This window comes from Thunnus albacares, chromosome 3, assembly GCF_914725855.1.
Source record: "Thunnus albacares chromosome 3, fThuAlb1.1, whole genome shotgun sequence".
In the NCBI taxonomy this organism is placed as follows: Eukaryota; Metazoa; Chordata; class Actinopteri; order Scombriformes; family Scombridae; genus Thunnus; species Thunnus albacares.
The window spans coordinates 36,905,150-36,923,456 of record NC_058108.1 but is presented as its reverse complement, the minus strand read 5'-3'; the positions used below and the strand labels follow the sequence as shown (position 1 = coordinate 36,923,456).

The window sequence follows — 18,307 nt, the reverse complement described above, 5'->3', positions numbered from 1 at the left end:
AGCTGTAAAATGGTTTAGTGACTCAGCTTCTGTATGTTATTAAAATGTGTCTGTTATCATAATTAAAGGTGAAAAAAGTCACTATCACTATTAATATTGATAGAGATCAATAGAATTATACTCACAGCCAAGTAACTTACAAACCAAACTTAAAACTTAAAGACACTAAAATAATTGTATATCAGTACAATTGCATCCATAGACCAGTAATTTACATTCTAACAGTAATATTAACTTATCACTACATCACTGAGTATAACAGATACCAGTAAACATCTATTTTCACTTTAATAACTCCATCCTTTATAACAGAGACACATACTCTACTCTTTCTGTTCATGTTCAAACCTTGAAGCTAAATGACACACAGTGAAATATTCAACCTCAGGACATCATGACTGTTATGGCTGCATCATTACATCTAATGAAATAAATTTTTATATATTTTACGTCACTGTAGATACATTTCCCTAACATTCAGTCTTGATACAGATTTGGTATCTTTGTAAACTTTGGGATGTTCACTAGATCTTAAAGCTCTGTTGGTTTGAACAGAGTTTCTCTTCACATGTGTTTCTCATGATGGATCCATCACCACTGAAGAGATTAATGAATGAATATTGGGAGGATGTTGAAGCAGTAAAAAGACAAATAAAAGGTAAAAATCCAACATACATAAAAAACAAATGATATAATAAATCATAAAGGAATGACCACATTAATTATATCCTGATTAAATCAGGTTTATATTGTATATTACCACTGAATATGTATAATTTATAATATGAATGACAGTGAATCTTTTAAAAATGTATCAATTCATCGTTGTTTGATGTGTTTTTATGTCTCTAATCCATTGCCATGTAAGTATTGACTGCTGTGTCAGTATTGCAGTATAAATACTTTTTCTGGTGTTTATTTACATGGTGGACTCAAATGTACAGATTGAATTCACAAGTATATACTGGACATTATTGGTAATGCTTCACTGCTTAATAAATTTCTGATTGACAGGACAGATGATCAGAGGGGCGGAGTTTTTACCACCATAATTAGGGCGGGGACTGAAGTATGGGTAGAGTTTCTCAGTGAAGGAGCAGCCAGTAAAGGAGTAGATAAGAGCTGCAGCATCTACGTCATAAAAGGAGACCAGACCCTCCTCATAATCCACAAACACCCCCACCTTCTGAGGCTGAGACTTCAGAGAGAGACGAACTGGAGGGTCATTACAAGCACTGTACTCATTTCCATTTCTCAACGCTATAGTCCAGTAACCATTCAGAGGACTCAGTATGATGTCTCCCTTCCTGTTGATCGACTCTCTGGCCACTCCTAAATCCCAGTCAGTCTTCCCTTTAACTTGAACCTCAAAGTAAAATCTGCCTGAAGAGAAACTCTGCTTTCCTAAAACATTAGCACAAAACGAAAATCTCTCTGGGTTGTCTGGAAGATTCTTCTTCACATCACCATGATTTACTTGTTTTCCATCATCAGACAGGATGAGTTTAGGATGTGCTGTATCAGGATCAAGAGTCACATCCACTGCATACTGCTGGACCTCAGCCACAGTGAAGTGTTGGTTCAGTGAAGTGTCTTTAACCAAAGAAAAACCAAAGAAAAAGAAACAGACATCACTTATTGGAATGATATTACATGCTAACAAATTAGTAATATATTTGGCCCTAAACAGACAGTATACTGTGGCAGACGATGTAACCACAGTAACTGATAATAACCTGAGAAAGACGTTGACAATGTTCAGACTGAGTGATCATAGTCTGGCAATAGAGAAGGTCAGACACAGGCAGACCTGGCTGTCCAGAGAGGACAGACTCTGCTTTCATTGTTATGAAGGAGCTGTAGAGACAGAATTACACTTTCTATCAGAAAACCAAAACTACAGAAATATTAGGGAGGAATTATTTCCAAAATTTGACAAAAAGTTGCCCCAACTTCCAAAGTCTGACAGAAAGGGAGAAATAAGCCCTGATTCTGGAGGAAAAGAAGAATGTGCAGTGTTGCTAAATATGTCACTTCCTGCCACAACAAGTACAAGGACATAGACATTTATAAATATACTTCTAATTAACATATTCTACTTACCACTGCCATCTCCTTTTATTTCTTTATGTTGTTATTTATTGAATAATTGCTGTCTTGTATTATCCTTAATATTAACATCTTTATATTATTATAATTAGATTATAATTAGAACACCTGCATTGTTTTTTTCTTGCATTGTCACATTGAAGCTCTACCAATACTGACTTAATTATATAATATATATATGTATATCATTTTTCATTTATTTATTTCATTATCTATTGTCACTCATTCCTTAACATTGTTATTTGTTATCCTAATTTGTGCTTTGGCAACACATGTCAAATGTCTTGCTATTGAATTAAATTGAGCCTCACAGCAGATGATGGTCAGAGACACCGGAAACACCAGACAGAACTTCAGGGCCGTCATTCTGGTTCCAGTACAGACATCACGTGAAACTTCTGGTTTGGCAGCTTGTTGCATTGAGCTGGTGCTGCTGGCTTCCTGTTAAGCTTGCGATCTGCACCTCAGAGTGTTCAACCGATCCTCCTCTGTCTTTGTTTATTCCTGTTAAAATCACAGAATATTTTCAACATGAAGGACTTTCCATTTCCACAAACACTAGTCCACAGCCATGATCACTGTGTTTAAGTCTCTGATCCTGCCTGCTTTGGATTCTGCTAACTGCCGACTTGTTATCAACCTCTGCCTTCAATCAAAAACTAATTAGGGACCAAGCCCAAAAGGCAGAGGACTACTGTTAAACAGTAGTGAGGACCCTATTGCTTTTCATGTGTTTGTTTGTTTGTTTGTTTGTTAGGGCCTGAGCCCAAAGGGCGAAGACCCTGTTTGTTTATTTCTTATTATTCTTTCTTTATTAATACACCACTTCAACCCTAAACATGCTCAAAAACTCACCAAATTTGGCACGCACATCAGGTCTGGTAAAAAAATTGATAAAATGTAAAAAAAAAGTGCCAAAATGTGCTCGAGAGCGCCACCTATGTATCTAAAATGGCTGTCGTAGAGAGATCGAACCAAAACTCAATTATTTGTCTCATCAAGACCTACAAATCACATGCTGACACCCCTGACCTAAATCCAACAGGAAGTCCGCAGTGTGCTCATCAAAGTACGACTTTGTGCCAATTTTGGACCTTGAATAAACGCTATCTCCTCCTAGGGCCTTAATGGTATTGGCTTCAAACTTTAATACATGACTTATGACACTGTGCTGAACAAAAGTTATTAAAAACTTTGTAACAACTCGAACGGTTTAGATCTAGTAAGCCCTGAAAGTTGCAGTCCCACATCATCCTTACAATGTAAACCAATGGGGAGGCAATCTATGGGCATGAACTTTGTGTCAAACAGAGGCTTCTGACGTCTAAACTATAAGTCTGACCACTTTCAAACCTGTATCAATGGATTTGCAATGAAATTCCTACAAAAAAATATGATTTTTAATGTAAGATTTGGCCAAAATCATGGGATTTATGAAGATATTTCACAAAAAGCGTACTCTAAAATCCTCCTCTCCAACTGCTCCTGGTGATGTCACTCCCTCAGTGCTGTGAAACATTCCGCAATACACACTCATTATAAAATCACAGGAGGAGCAAGAAAAGACTTTAAAACTCACACTCTAATATCTCAAAAACAATAAAAGATAGAAAAAACATGTAAATTCAAGATTTGTAGGTCAAGGTCTCGTGACTCATTTAAAGTTCAAATGAAGTTTGTATCTAAAACTATGCGGAAGCAGTAAATGTTCAAAAAGGTGTGGGTTCACTCACACTCTCCATTCAAATATATGAGTATTTTTCTGTGTCCAGCTGCAGTTACTTATTGTCTCTACACACCTGACAGTACACATGTCAATCAAACTTTGACCAGGTCATGTGGGTTAAAAGTCTTTCCTTTTCTAAAAATAGACTTGATGAAAATTAGGAAAATAATTTATTTTACACACAAACTCATCAATAGTTTTCAATTTACTGATTGAAATTCAAGTGAATGGGCCCAAAACTTGCATAATTTTGATGACACAAGTGTGAGCAAGACAGACATGTCTCACCCTGCAGAAAATTCTCATCCTGTCAATCAATCATTTTGTCAATCACTTTGTATTTCTGTTTGTATTTTTGCCATTAAAAAATAATCAAATGTATTGCAGAAAATAATGATTCACATGTGAAATAAAGGTGTGAAGAGGCCACAGAGAGCTGATAACTTTCTTTCTGGTGTCTCAGCAGAGTTAATGACATTAATACTAAAGGACTCAACACTCCACCACGACATGTCAGATAGGTTGGTTAGCTTGAATAAGGTCGACCACTCTCTAAAACAGTAAAGAGAAAGAAATGTTTTTAATACTCACAGAGAAACAACAACTGAAGTCTTGTTGATTGTAGATTCTCCTGCAGACTGAGAGAACTGAATCTGTGGAGTCTTTATGAGCCGGTGAGCAGAGCTGAGAAACACAACAGGAAGAGTGATGAAGACCTCAAACAGGAAATAAACCTTCACATTTACTCATCTGAGAGAGAAAGAACATGACTGTTAAAAAATAGACCAACATGTATTGTTGCTTCAGCCATAATATGTGAACGTGACTTTGACATGGTAAAGTCAAAGTCATCTCATCTCTCCAATGACCACATCCTGTTACTGCAGCTGACACACAGACTGCTGCAACACTTTAAAACAACACAGAGAAACTGCATCATATCAGGATGGAGACAAATATCTCAAAACAACATAAAACCAAATCTGACACCACTAGAAAGAAGATATGATTTCTTTTATTTAGTTGAACTGCCGCTAAACTGATTAAAACTTAAAACACTTTCATGATGAGCACATGCAAACACAAAGTATAAACTGAACAAATCTAAATGTAAGAGACAAACATCAAATATCCAGAGGGGCAAGGCAGGCAGGTCAAAACACAGGCAGCAAATAATACTTATAGTAAATTAGATTTTAATCACCTTTCAGGTAAAACAAGGACACAACATCCAGAAACAAGCAAAACAATAAAGAAATGTGCCAAGCTGACAGACTCTTACCCAAAAAGACAGAGTGTTGTAATAAAATCAAGAGCTGCTTCAACAAGTGTTAGTTTAGGGATGTGAACACTTATGAAACCAACACCAGTTGGGGGGTTTGTTTATTTAGGGACCGAGCCCAAAAGGCAGAGGACTAGTGTAAAACAGTAGTCCTCACCTAAGGCTGAGGACCCTATTTTTTTCGTGTGTTTGTTTGTTTCTTTCTTTATTATTATGCCACTTAAACCCTAAATTTGACCCACTAAACATGCCCAAAAACTCGGGCAAAAATTTGGGACACACATCGGGTCTGGTAAAAAATTTGATAAAATGTAAAAATTAACCCCCAAAGTGCCAAAATGTGCTCTCTAGCGCCATCTATGTAACTAAAATGGCAGCCACAGCCCATAGGAATGTCATGGAGAGATCAAACAAAAACTCAATTATTCGTCTCATCAAGATCTACAAATTATACAATGACACCCCTGACCTAAATCCAACAAGAAGTCCGCAATTAGCCTTTCAATGTAAGACTTTGCTTCGATTTTGGACCCTGAACAAATGCTATCTCCTCCGAGGGCGTTAACGGTATCGGCTTCAAACTTTAATACATGACTTATGACACTGTGCTGAAAAAAAGTTGTTAAAAACTTTGTAATAACTCAAACGGTTTGGATTTTATAAGCCCTGAAAGTTGGAGTGCCATATCACACCTTACAATGTAAACCAATGGGGAGGCAATCTAAGGGCATGGACTTTGTGCAAACAGATGCTTCTGACGTCTAAACTATAAGTCTGACCACTTTCAAACCTATATCAATGGAATCACAACAAAATTTCCTACTAAAATATGATTTTTAAGTCATGGGATTTATGAAGATATTTCACAAAAAGCGTACTCTAAAATCCTCCTCTCCAACTGCTCCTGGTGATGTCACTCCCTCAGTGCTGTGAATCATTCCGCAATACACACTCATTATAAAATCACAGGAGGAGCAAGAAAAGACTTTAAAACTCACACTCTAATATCTCAAAAACAATAAAAGATAGAAAAAACATGTAAATTCAAGATTTGTAGGTCAAAGTCTTGTGACTCATTTAAAGTTCAAATGAAGTTTGTATCTAAAACTATGTGGAAGCAGTAAATGTTCAAAAAAGTGTGGGTTCGCTCACACTCTCCATTCAAATATATGAGTATTTTTCTGTGTCCAGCTGCAGTTACTTATTGTCTCTACACACCTGACAGTACACATGTCAATAAAACTTTCAAAATAAAAGCACACCACACTTACAAGAAATACCCCTCATTTTTAAAAAGCAAAATGATCTGATCCCGACGAGCCAGAGTGCGAGGTCCCGACCAACGCTGCTTGCAGCTTTAATTTTGTTTTGTTTTACCATTACAATATTTATTTCAGCTCTCCTTGCACTCTTTCACATCTTTGCACTATTTGTATCTTGTTAATTTACAAAAACAGTTTACATGTATATTGACATTGTATGTTGTTGTCCATTAGTTGTTTCTATATGTTTGTATCTATTTTTTCACCCGTGTGCTTGTACACAACAGTGATATGTTCAATTATCTTTGTTTGACCTGTTTTCAATGTGTATCTTCCTGAATATTTTAGTGTGTAAGTATACTGAGAGCCATTAGAAACTGGAATCAGAGTCCTTGAACGCATAAACATATTTGTCCAATAAAGCTGATTTATACATACATCTTAGATTCTTACCACAAAAAGAGCACACAAAACATTGCAGATTGTAACTTCCACAAATTCCTATTTTTTCAGACCATTACTTAATAACTGTTGAATTCTTATTACTGGATTACACACCACTAGACAAGGATGTCTTCACTAGTCTATCTGATAGTGCTGTAGCTAAATTTAAGGAAGTGATTCCTTTCAAACTGAATTCAACGCCATGTCTCAATACTACAGAGAACTCTTATGCTAAAAAAATGTAAAACTTGCATAAAGATAATGATCCAACGGGTGCAGCAGGTAAAGTTGTTGGAATATAATGGAGATATTGTTGTTGATAGATAATCAATATATTTAAGCTTTAAAAGAAACATGCCCAAAATCAGATGATGTTACAATAAATTTCCTCTGATGACGGGTCTGACTTAGCCTACATGTATTTGAAAATTGTAAGTGTGAAATGAAAAGTGTAACTTCTTGTTTGAGAAGAACGGTGAGTTTTGTGGTAAAGCTGGTTGTTGAAACAGTAAACACACATGTAGAAAACAGAGACAGTTGTGTGGTCTGCAGCTCCTCTGTGTCTCTGACAAACTTTTAGTTTCATTTAGAGGAATGTGGTGTTGAAGCTCTTCTCTTTGCTGCGTTGCTCCACCTCTTACTGCAGCTTGTTGTGAGGTTTTCTTTCTTCCTTCAGGTTTAGACATGATCATAGTCACATACATCTGGCACAGAATGAGTTTAATCTTTAGGGAGACATTTTACTTCTTTTATCTTCTTTTTCAGCAGTGTTAGTTTATCAGAGAACACTGTTCACAAAAAGGTCAGTCCTACATGTAAGAATATACTTTGGGATGACAAAGAAGTACATAAGTAATTTTATTTATATATCACCGTTCAAGAACAGAGACGTCACAAAGTGTTTCACAGAGGAAATAAAGCATAAACATACAGACATAAAACACAATAAAAAAAACAGAATAAATAGAAAATAATGGTGACACAGGACTGCAGTAGATCTCTCATGTAGGCAGGTGTCTGACCATGCACAGAGCTATAGGTGATCACAAGAACTTTGAATTGAATGCTGACCTCTGCTGGACACAGGGGGGAAACACATACAACTTGTGCAAACCTCAGTGACTTTCATGCACTTGTGCACGCACACATGCACATAGACATGTACACACAGATAGAGGAACAGAGACACATAGATAAACATTCATGCATACTCATAAAGACTATGTGCATGCACACGGACACACACACCTATAAACATTCTGCACATACGATTTACAATTTACAGCTTCACTTAGCAGACATTTTTATCCAAAGCAATGTACATCTGAGAGCTGATACAACATGAGTAAGAATCTAGTCAGGAGAGAACAACACCATTAAGTGCCATAAAGCTAAGTTCAAGTCTGATAGGATTTTATTCTTACAAAGTTGAGTAAGCAGCAGAAACCTAACTGAAATCAATATTTGCTGTGAGCAGCTTTGCCTTTAAAACAGCAGCAGTTCTCCTCAGTTCACTTTAACACAGTTTTTCATGGTAACAAACAAATTTAAATAAAAAATAACTAAAAATTTTTTTTAAAAAGTTGCATTGAATAATATGAAAACAGGTTGGAGCCAAATATTATTTATTTATTGAATAGTATATGTTATGTCACCAACAGAATTAGAAGGAGAAATATTCCTCCCTGAACACTATGAAAACTCCTTATATGTGTTTGCATGTGTTCATTTTCAGTTTCACTTGAGTCAATAGTTTCTTTCTTCTTTCATGTTAAGAAACAAACATCCAGATGTCTTTCTCAGAGTGTTGCTGCATCCTCCTGCAGCTCAGACAACCAAGGTGGATAACCAATCAAGAGGCTGGATCTAAAGACAAGACTGAGCAAAAAACACACAACAAGACGCTTATTTTTAAAAGTTTAATAACGCTTGAATTGTTGAGTTATCAACAATTTCTACATGATATAGAAATGTATTAATACATCAGCATGTTAGTATACTTCAAATAAAATATGTTAATTTCACTTGAGTAGACCATTCTCTCTCATTTTACAGCTGAACAGGGTCAGTATCAGTAAACAACCATGTTTCTTCACAACAAATGAATACAGATATTTATTTGGTAAAATGGTTTAGTGACTCAGCTTCTGTATGTTATTAAAATGTGTCTGTTATCATAATTAAAGGTGAAAAAAGACACCATCACTAATGGCATTGATAGAGATAAATAGAATTACATCCATAGCCAAGTAACTTACAAACCAAGTCAGTAAATCTTGGACACTAAAATAATTGTATATCAGTACAATTGCATCCATAGACCAGTAATTTACATTCTAACAGTAATATTAACTTATCACTACATCACTGAGTATAACAGATACCAGTAAACATCTATTTTCACTTTAATAACTCCATCCTTTATAACAGAGACACATACTCTACTCTTTCTGTTCATGTTCAAACCTTGAAGCTAAATGACACACAGTGAAATATTCAACCTCAGGACATCATAACTGTTATGGTTGCATCATTACATCTAATGAAAAAAAGTCTTGATATATTTTACATCACTGTAGATTCATTTGCACAAGATTCAGACTTGATACAGATTTGGTAACTAACTAAAACTTTGGGATGTTCACGAGATTTTAAAGCTCTGTTGGTTTGAGCAGAGTTTCTCTTTGGGCTGCTCGATTATGGCAAAAATCATAATCATGTTTATTTTGGTCAATATTGAGATCATGGTTATTTAACATGATTACTCATTGACTTTGGACATATGCATTTATTGAACAGCAGATTTCCTTGAACTTTAAATATAATTCAACTGAAAAACATATCTAAGTACATGTTTAAAAAAAGAGATAAATAAATAAAATTAATCATATATAAATATATATTAATTTAAATAAATAATACAAAAATAGTACATAAATATGAATTATATCAAAATAAATAGGATCAACTATGTTGTAGTGCAGTTCCACAACCTACAGAAAATTACTAAAAATATATTCAATATATAAAAATTATAAATAAAAATAAATTAGACCAAAATAAATTAGATCCAATATGTTATAGTGCACTGCTATAACCTACTGATAACTCCTAACGTTTGATAATGTTGAAAGTAAAGTTAGTCTTTGCTGTCGGCTTCCTGATTCATTTTAAAAAGAGCGAGAGAAAGCAGCGCTGGTTGAGCGAGCTAGAGAGTGAATGAAGAGAGGGAGTGGCGATAGCGAGAACAAAGCAAGTGAACGAGAGATAGAAAATGTTATTATCTGATTGTTTCATGGCAAACAAAGTGAAATGTACCCCTCTCATCCTCAACTGCTCCTAAATCGATACTAGAGCACTTCCTTGTTCTGAGATTGACGAGACAAAATGAGAGCATCATTGCGAATCGGAAACAATAATCGATTTATATCTGATCAATCGCACAACCCTAGTTTCTCTTCACATGTGTTTCCCATGATGGATCCATCACATTACAATGTACATTAACTATGTACATTTGTTAACATGAAGGACAGTGAATCTTTTAAACATGCATCAGTTTAAATCGTTTGTTTTTATGTCTCTAATCCATTGCCATGTAAGTATTGACTGCTGTGTCAGTATTCTAGTATAAATACTTTTGGCCAAATCCACAAAAGGATTGCGCTGCTTTTGCGGCGGCTAAACTGGTGCAAATGAGACAAAAAGATAACGTGTAATTCACAACGCACCCGCAAAGCAGCCTGGTCGCCAGAATAAAACGTTGGCATTGTACGTTTCTGCAAACCACAGAGACGTTGAATATCTACGTTTCAACACGTGAAATACGTATCATATCAACATTTCTACAAACGTATCATATCAACATTTCTACAAACGTATCATATCAACATTTCTACCCGTTGAATAATGATGTGTTATGGTGACAACGCTGTGGTTAAGGTCTGGTTAGGTTTAGGCACAAAGACCACTTGGTTAGGGTTAGGGAAAGATCATGGTTTGGGTTAAAATAAAAATAAAAAATAAATTAAAAATGGCCGATGTCTCACTAAAACAAAGCCGGTTTTCTGGCCAGAAAAAGGGCTGCAAATGTCCTGATGTCTCGCTAAAAACACCCGCTTTTGTCGGTTGAAACGGGAAGCGGACATTGGTTGTCCAACTTGCTGCCAACAAACGTACTAACCATCCACCTGCCCCTCCTCCTCCTATATAAGAAAGATCAACTCATATCACGCATGTGAACTAAGTCACTTTAGAAATGTTGAGATAATACGTTTTGTTGACATTTTGATATGATACCTATTGTTGAAATGTTACAGCCTGGTCACCAGAATAAAACGTTGGCATTGTACGTTTCTGCAAACAGAAACGTTGAATATCTACATTCGAACACGTGAAATACGAAGCGTATTAACATTTCTATAAAACATATCATATCAATATTTCTACAAAATGTAGCATATTAACATTTCAACAATACGTATCATATCAAAATATCAACAAAAGGTATTTCTACAAAACGTATGATGTCAACATTTTAACAAAACGTATGATGTCAACATTTTAACAAAACGCATCATCTCAACATTTCTAAAGTGACGTAGTTCACATGCCATCTATATGAGCTAATCTTTCCTATTAAGAGGAGGAGGGGTCGGTGGATAATGCAGCAACTTGGAAATCAGCAGAGAGTACGGTTCGAGACCTCCTCGAAACCAATGTCCACCTCCCGTTTCAACCGACAGAAGCGGGTGTTTTTAGCGAGACATCGGCTGTTTTTTTTTTTTAATTTTTAATTTAACCCAAACCATGATCTTTCCCTAATCCCATGATCCGTGTGCCTAAACCTAACCAGACCTTAACCACAGCGTTGTCACACCATAAAACATCATTATTCAACAGGTAGAAATGGTAATATGCTGCGTTTGTAGAAATGTTGATATGATACGTATTACACGCGTTGAAATGTATATATTCAATGTTTCTGTGGTTTGCAGAAACCTTCAATGTCAACGTTTTCTTCTGGCGACTGGGTTGCTAATTTCACTCCGCTTGTCTCCAGTGTGTGGGTGCGCGCACAGCTGTGCACACCGTGCCTGTCTCTGTTTGTATAAGATGTTTATCTCCTGAGTGCTGACTCATGATAATAATGAATATGATGTTAATTTAGACATGGAGCAGGATGTGTTTTGGTTGTAGAGCGGATGTTTGTTGTTCGCTATTGTTTCATCTGTACATTTGTGTAAATAGGTTTGGCCTGTTGCGCAAAATAGTTTGTGAATAGGATCTTGACACAGGGCAGATTGCGGGTGCAAATATTACACAGTTCATGGTGCTATTAGTGGGCGCAATGCATTCTTAGTGGATTTGGCCTTTTGTTTGGTGTATACTTACACAGTAGACTCAAAATGTCCAGATTGATTGATACTGTACATTATTGGCAATGCTTCATGGCCTAACAGATTGCAGATCATAAAAAAATAGTTTAGGCAGTTTGATTGACAGGACAGATGATCAGAGGGGCGGAGTTTTTACCATCATCATTAATACATTGAAGTATGATTGATGAAGTGATTGAAGTATGGGTAGAGTTTCTCTGTGAAGGAGCAGCCAGTAAAGGAGCAGATAAGAGCTGCAGTATCTACGTCATAAAAGGAGACCAGACCCTCCTCATAATCCACAAACACCCCCACCTTCTGAGGCTGAGACTTCAGAGAGAGACGGACTGGAGGCCCAGCAAGAGCCTTGTACTCATTTCCATTTCTCAAACATATAATCCAGAAACCACTACGAGGGGTCAGCATGATTTGTCCCTTCCTCTTGATCGACTCTCTGGCCACTCCTAAATCCCAGTCAGGCTTCTCTTTAACCTGAACCTCAAAGTAAAATCTGCCTGAAGAGAAACTCTGCTTTCCTAAAACACTTACATAACGTGTAAATCTCTTTGGGCTGTCTGGGAGATTCTTCACCACATCACCATATTTCACTTGTTTCTCATCATCAGACAGGATGACTTTAGGATGTGCTGTATCGGGATCAAGAGTCACATCCACTGCATACTGCTGGACCCTCTTCAGCTCAGCCTCAAACAGCTTCTTCATCTCTTTACTGAGCGTCTCCTCCACCTGAGCCACAGCTCTCACCACAGTCCCCTCATATGATGGTGGACGGACGCTGACCTCTGTCCAGTCCTTGGTGGGTGGAGCAGCTTTCAGGGACGGGAAGTTTTGGAGGAGGTGGAGGTGGTCTTCAGAATGTGAAAGCTGCTCCACCTCAGAGCTTCTCTTCATCAGCTCAGAGATTTCCTGTTCCAGCTCTTTGATGAAGTCTTCGGCCTGTTTCTCTGTCGTTCTTTGCTTCTCTTCAATCGTCTCAATGAGCTCATTCAGGCTTCTCTCAACAGACTTCATCAGAGCAATGAAGACCTGAACACCTTCTGCTTTCTCTCTGTCTGCATCTTCCTCACTGAGGTCAACCGAGTGTTTGATCTCTTGAATCTTCAGTCGTCTCTTCTGGATCATCTGCTGAATTTCAGCCTCTGTCTTCCCCAGCTCTGCCTTCTTTCCTTCATATTCTTCTTTCAGAGGAACAAACTCATGTGTCTTGTGGTCTAAAACAGAGCAGAGCATGCAGACACATGTCTGGTCGGTCTTACAGAACAGCTCCAGAGGTTTATCGTGCTTCATACACATCCTGTCTTCCAGGTTCTCCACAGGGTCCATCAGCTGATGTCTTTTCAGACGAGAAGCTGTCAGATGAGGCTCCAGGTGAGTCTCACAGTAGGAGGTCAGACACACCAGACAGGACTTCAGGGCCTTCAGTTTGGTTCCAGTACAGACGTCACAGGGAACTTCTCCTGGTTTGGCAGCTTGTTGCTCTGAGCTGCTGCTGCTGGCTTTCTGTTGAGCTTCCTGTCTGAACTGAGAAACAACCTCACTAAGCAAAGTATTGATGTGAAGTTCAGGTTTTGTGTGGAAAACAGTTTTACACATGGGACACAGGTACTGGTCATTAATATTCCAGTTTTCAATGATGCAGTTTTTGCAGAAGTTGTGTCCACATGGTGTGCTGACTGGATCAGTGAACACATCCAGACAGATGGAGCACAGAAACTGATCTTCGGATCGCAGACAGCTGGCAGCAGACATACCTACACACTGAGAACAAAAGTGAAAACGTGAAAAATGCTAAATAGAGAAGCTAAGAGGAGTGGCTAAATGACTCAGCAAATCTGTTAGCTAATAGAGAAAGGAAATGTAAATGAGAAGGGGAGTTGTACTTTTAAATTCCTGATTGAAAGCTGTTTCATTAATTATTGAATAGTTAGCCTAATAATCATTTAAACAATAACATGTGAAAATGGACAGTAGACATTTGTTAAACAAGAAAAAAATTTGGAACAAATATTAAAACTTGCATATGCTAAAGATAATGATCCACCAGGTGCAGCAGCCCCTCACAACAAGAGCAGATGAACTGAGATATAAATTTTCTTCATCAGTGTAGTTGGAATATGATTGAGATATTGTTCTTGAAGAATAATTAATATATTTCAACTTTAAAACAGATGTGCCAATAGTCAGATGAGAGTACAATAAATTTCCTCTCGTGACGGGTCTGACTTGCATTTATTTGACAATTGTGAGTTTAAAATGAAGAGTGTAACCTCTTGTTTGAGAAGAGCTGTAAATGTTCTGTTACTGCTGGTTGTTGAAACACAGTAAATATTATCAGCTGTACTCACCAGTGTTTGAATCAGTTGTTGAGAAAGAACTGAAGAGATTTTTCTTCAGACAGAAACAGAAACAGTTGTGTCGACTGCAGCTCCTCTGTGTTTCTGACCAACTTTCAGTTTCATTTGATGAATGTGACGTTGAAGCTTCTCTTTGCAGTGTTGCTCCAACTCTTTCTACAGCTGGTTTGGCAGGTTTTGTTTCCTCCCTCAGGTTTAGATGATCACAGTTAAACACATCTGGCACAAGATGAGTTTAATCTCCAGGGAGACATTTTACTTCTGTTATCTTCTTTTTTTCTGAAGAGTCAGTTTATTCAGTTGACAGAACAGTTTTCACAAAAACAGATCAGGTCCTCTGCAGCTCTGAAAAAATCTGACTCTCAGTCCAAAGTTCAGCTCACTGTTTGTCCTGAAATGTTTAAACTGTTTCATGTAATTCTTCTATTTTCTTCTCTCCTGTAGTTGTTGCTGAATCATATGAGGAAGTTGAGAGGTGTGTGCATTCTGTCTCTGCCTTTATCAAACTGTCCTCTCTGATGTGTGCTGTTATACTGACCTCTGCTGGACACAGGGGGGGAAACACATACAACTTGTCCAAACTCAGTGACTTTAAGAGGAAGACTCTGATAGTAAAATAAAACACCTCCACAAACAGTTTCTTCTTCTGCACACGATTTAACTGCAGTGATACTGTATAGCAGAGTAGTTTCATTCACCACAAAATGTCTTTTCATTCACTTTACAGCATCTGTTTTAGTCTCTGACATACATCGACATTTTCTGTCTTTTAGGAATGAAGTTGAGGACTCAATGCTGGACTAAGTTACTTATTTAAAACAACCTGTCATGAACTTGTTCGAAAACCTTTTTTAACCAATTCAATTCAGACTTCATACAGACTTGGTATCTTTGTAAACTTTGGGATGTTCACTAGAATTTAATGCTCTGTTGGTTTGAACAGAGTTTCTCTTCATGTGTGTTTCTCATGATGGATCCATCACCACTGAAGAGGTTAATGAATTAATAGTGGGAGGATATTGAGGCAGTAAAAAGACAAGTAGAAGGTGTAAACCCAACATACATAAAAACTTTTAAAAAACACACAAATGCCATAATAATGTCATGGACTCATTGTGTTTGGATTCCTTGTTTTTTTGCTCTCTTGGTTACTTCTGTTCAGTTCTTTTGGTCGTTTGATTTTGCTCGTTTATAATATTTTGGTTGTTGGTTTGAATGACTTTCCTGCATTCTTGGTTAGCTTGTGGTGTTGTGTACTTGGGTTTGTGTTCATGTGTATTCTTGGACAGTTTAATGTGTGCTGGGTTGTATTTTGACCATTGTGTTTTCAAGGTTTTGGTTTTCTGTTTTTTTCCCTCCTGTGTTCCTGCACTCCTCCCCAACCCGTTTTCCCCTCCACACCTGCCCTGCATCATGTTTGTTAGCTCTGCCCTGTCTCAGTGCCTTCCCAGCCTATCAGCTACCAGCCTGCCCTTGTGTCTTGCCACCTGTTCCTTGTTGTTTGATTAGTTTAGTTTGCATTTAAATCCTAGTTTTTAATTAAGTCTGGTTGGATCATTTATTGAGTTTAGTTGCCTTCCTGCACTTCTGTATTAGTTAATAAATATATTTTTCAGTTCCCTGTGCCTACAAAGATCCTGCATTTGGGTCCACCTGCTCCACATTTCATGACAAATAAAGGTCCAGTAACAGGGTCCACAGTGGGCTGCCCTGTTTAAGTTTGTGTTTCGAACACTTACATTTATTCACAGCCAGGTAAGAAGAAAAAATGAAGAAAAAATATTGAAAATTGAGTACAAAACTAAGCATGTGGATTGAACACTGAATAAAATGCTAAAACAACTTTCTTTTAATAAAACAGAACAATGACCATATAGAACCACATTAGAACACAATAAGTACATAATAAATCAATCTCCTCAAGGGCATCGGTGGATCTCTGCCATTTATCTTCTGGTCCTTCTGGTCATGGGGAACCAAAATGTTAAATACTTGACAAAGTAAATAAGAACAAACAAAAAATCTGAACACAAGGTCTGGAAGCAGACTCAAGAGCAGGAAGAAAATGTTGCACACTCTGGCTCCATATGCATTTCCCTTTTATCTGGATGAAATTTTGGCCCTCAGGCCGTCTTCAAGATCAGCAATCACTGTAGGACACACTCTAGTAGCACAGCTGATGGTGATTAAATAAACATGTTCCACCATTAGGTTGAGAAAAACAATAAAAAGGCCTTCAGCAGATCAAAACTTTTAACAAACAGTGACGGAAACTAGAGCCAATCAATTCTCTTCAAATAAAGTGACAAAAACTAATATGTTTCATACCACATATACAGATTTAAATTTTACATTCCAGTCCTTTTGAGTAACTGCTTTGGGTCATGCATGGGCTGTCTTACATGGGGGCCCATGTTGGATTTCTGTGGGTAATCCCTCAGTGGGTTGCCCACAGAAAACCCTCACTGGGGCCCAAAAGTGCAAAACTGCTGAGGGCCTTGCATGGGCTATCCCACAGGGGGGCCCATGTGGGCAAGCCCATAGTTTACTGCTCTCAGATAACCCTCATGGGGGCCAAAAGAAACAAAACTGCTGTGGGCCCTGCAGAGGCTAACCCACGGGGCGGCCTGTGTGGGCATTCTCTGGGCAAGCCCACAGTGGGTTGCCCACAGGAAATCCTCAGGGTGGCACCAAAGGGCAAAACTACTGTGGGCCTCAGCTTTCACCATAGTACCCTCATATGATGGTGGACGGACGCTGACCTTTGTCCAGTCTTTTTCTTTCATGTTAAGAAGTGAACTCCAGAGCTCCGGAAGAGAGGAGAAGGTTCTCTGTCCTCTGAAGTGATCATATCATCGGTAGCGTCTGACAAAAAGAGAAACAGTGAAACATAATTTTGAAATTTAGTAACCCTGCATTATATTAACATGAGGGGCACAAAATTTTGCATCACTACAGAAAGATATGTGATGTTAATGAGCCACAGTTCTGATTTGCGGCCACTAAATCTGCCTCAGGATTCTTAATTAGGAAACGATTCCTATCTTGAACAACATTTAGGAGAGCTCCAGAGGACTTCTCACCCATTATAGCAGCTAAACCTTCACTCTGACTGCTATCAGTGGAGGAAGGTTCTCCGTTCTCTGAAGCATCCTCATCATCACTGATATCTACTGAGAGAGAGATAATTAATAATAGTATGCAATTTAGCTATGACAATAATGTATATCACTTGTGTCAATAAAGCTGATTTGAATTGATAATTGCTATATCAGAGTGGAAGTGAAGACTTTACCACTGACAGTGAAAGCAGAGATGTTTGTGTTAATCATGGTAGACAGATGAAGGTCGTCTGTGTGAATGTGGAAGTTCTTCAGTATTAAAACAAATAAATAACATGAACGTAGCGTTTCTGTCTGACCTCCACAGTCTGGATGTGACAGATGGCATCTTGTGTGAACAAGTTAATATCTTGTTTGCATAAGATTGTTGCAGTTTCTGTCTTCCTGTGACTGACCTTCTGGTCCTGAGCTGCTGTCTGATAAACTCTGCAGCAGATCATTCCTGTTGATCTTCTTCAAAAGCTTCTTGGTCACCTCCACAGCTCCAGGAAGTTGGTAGGTCTGCACCATCAGATCCACAGTGTCCTGTCTCTCTGCCTTCTCCAGCTGGGATGCTTTGATGGCTTGGTGGCCTTCCAGACTTTCATCCTGTAGGAACCACTTGAATTC

At 37.8% G+C, this 18,307-nt stretch overlaps 1 protein-coding gene across 1 annotated transcript; it reads right to left on the bottom strand.

Annotated features, from left to right (window-relative positions):
* Positions 1 to 550: 550 nt before the first annotated feature.
* Positions 551 to 13,971, bottom strand: LOC122975026 (E3 ubiquitin-protein ligase TRIM21-like). Its single transcript, XM_044343184.1, has 2 exons — positions 12,892 to 13,971; positions 551 to 1,558 (listed from the first exon to the last, which is right to left on the bottom strand). The coding sequence occupies exons 1-2, from the start codon at positions 13,969 to 13,971 to the stop codon at positions 986 to 988; spliced, it is 1,653 nt and encodes a 550-aa protein (XP_044199119.1). The 3' UTR covers positions 551 to 985.
* Positions 13,972 to 18,307: the final 4,336 nt, after the last annotated feature.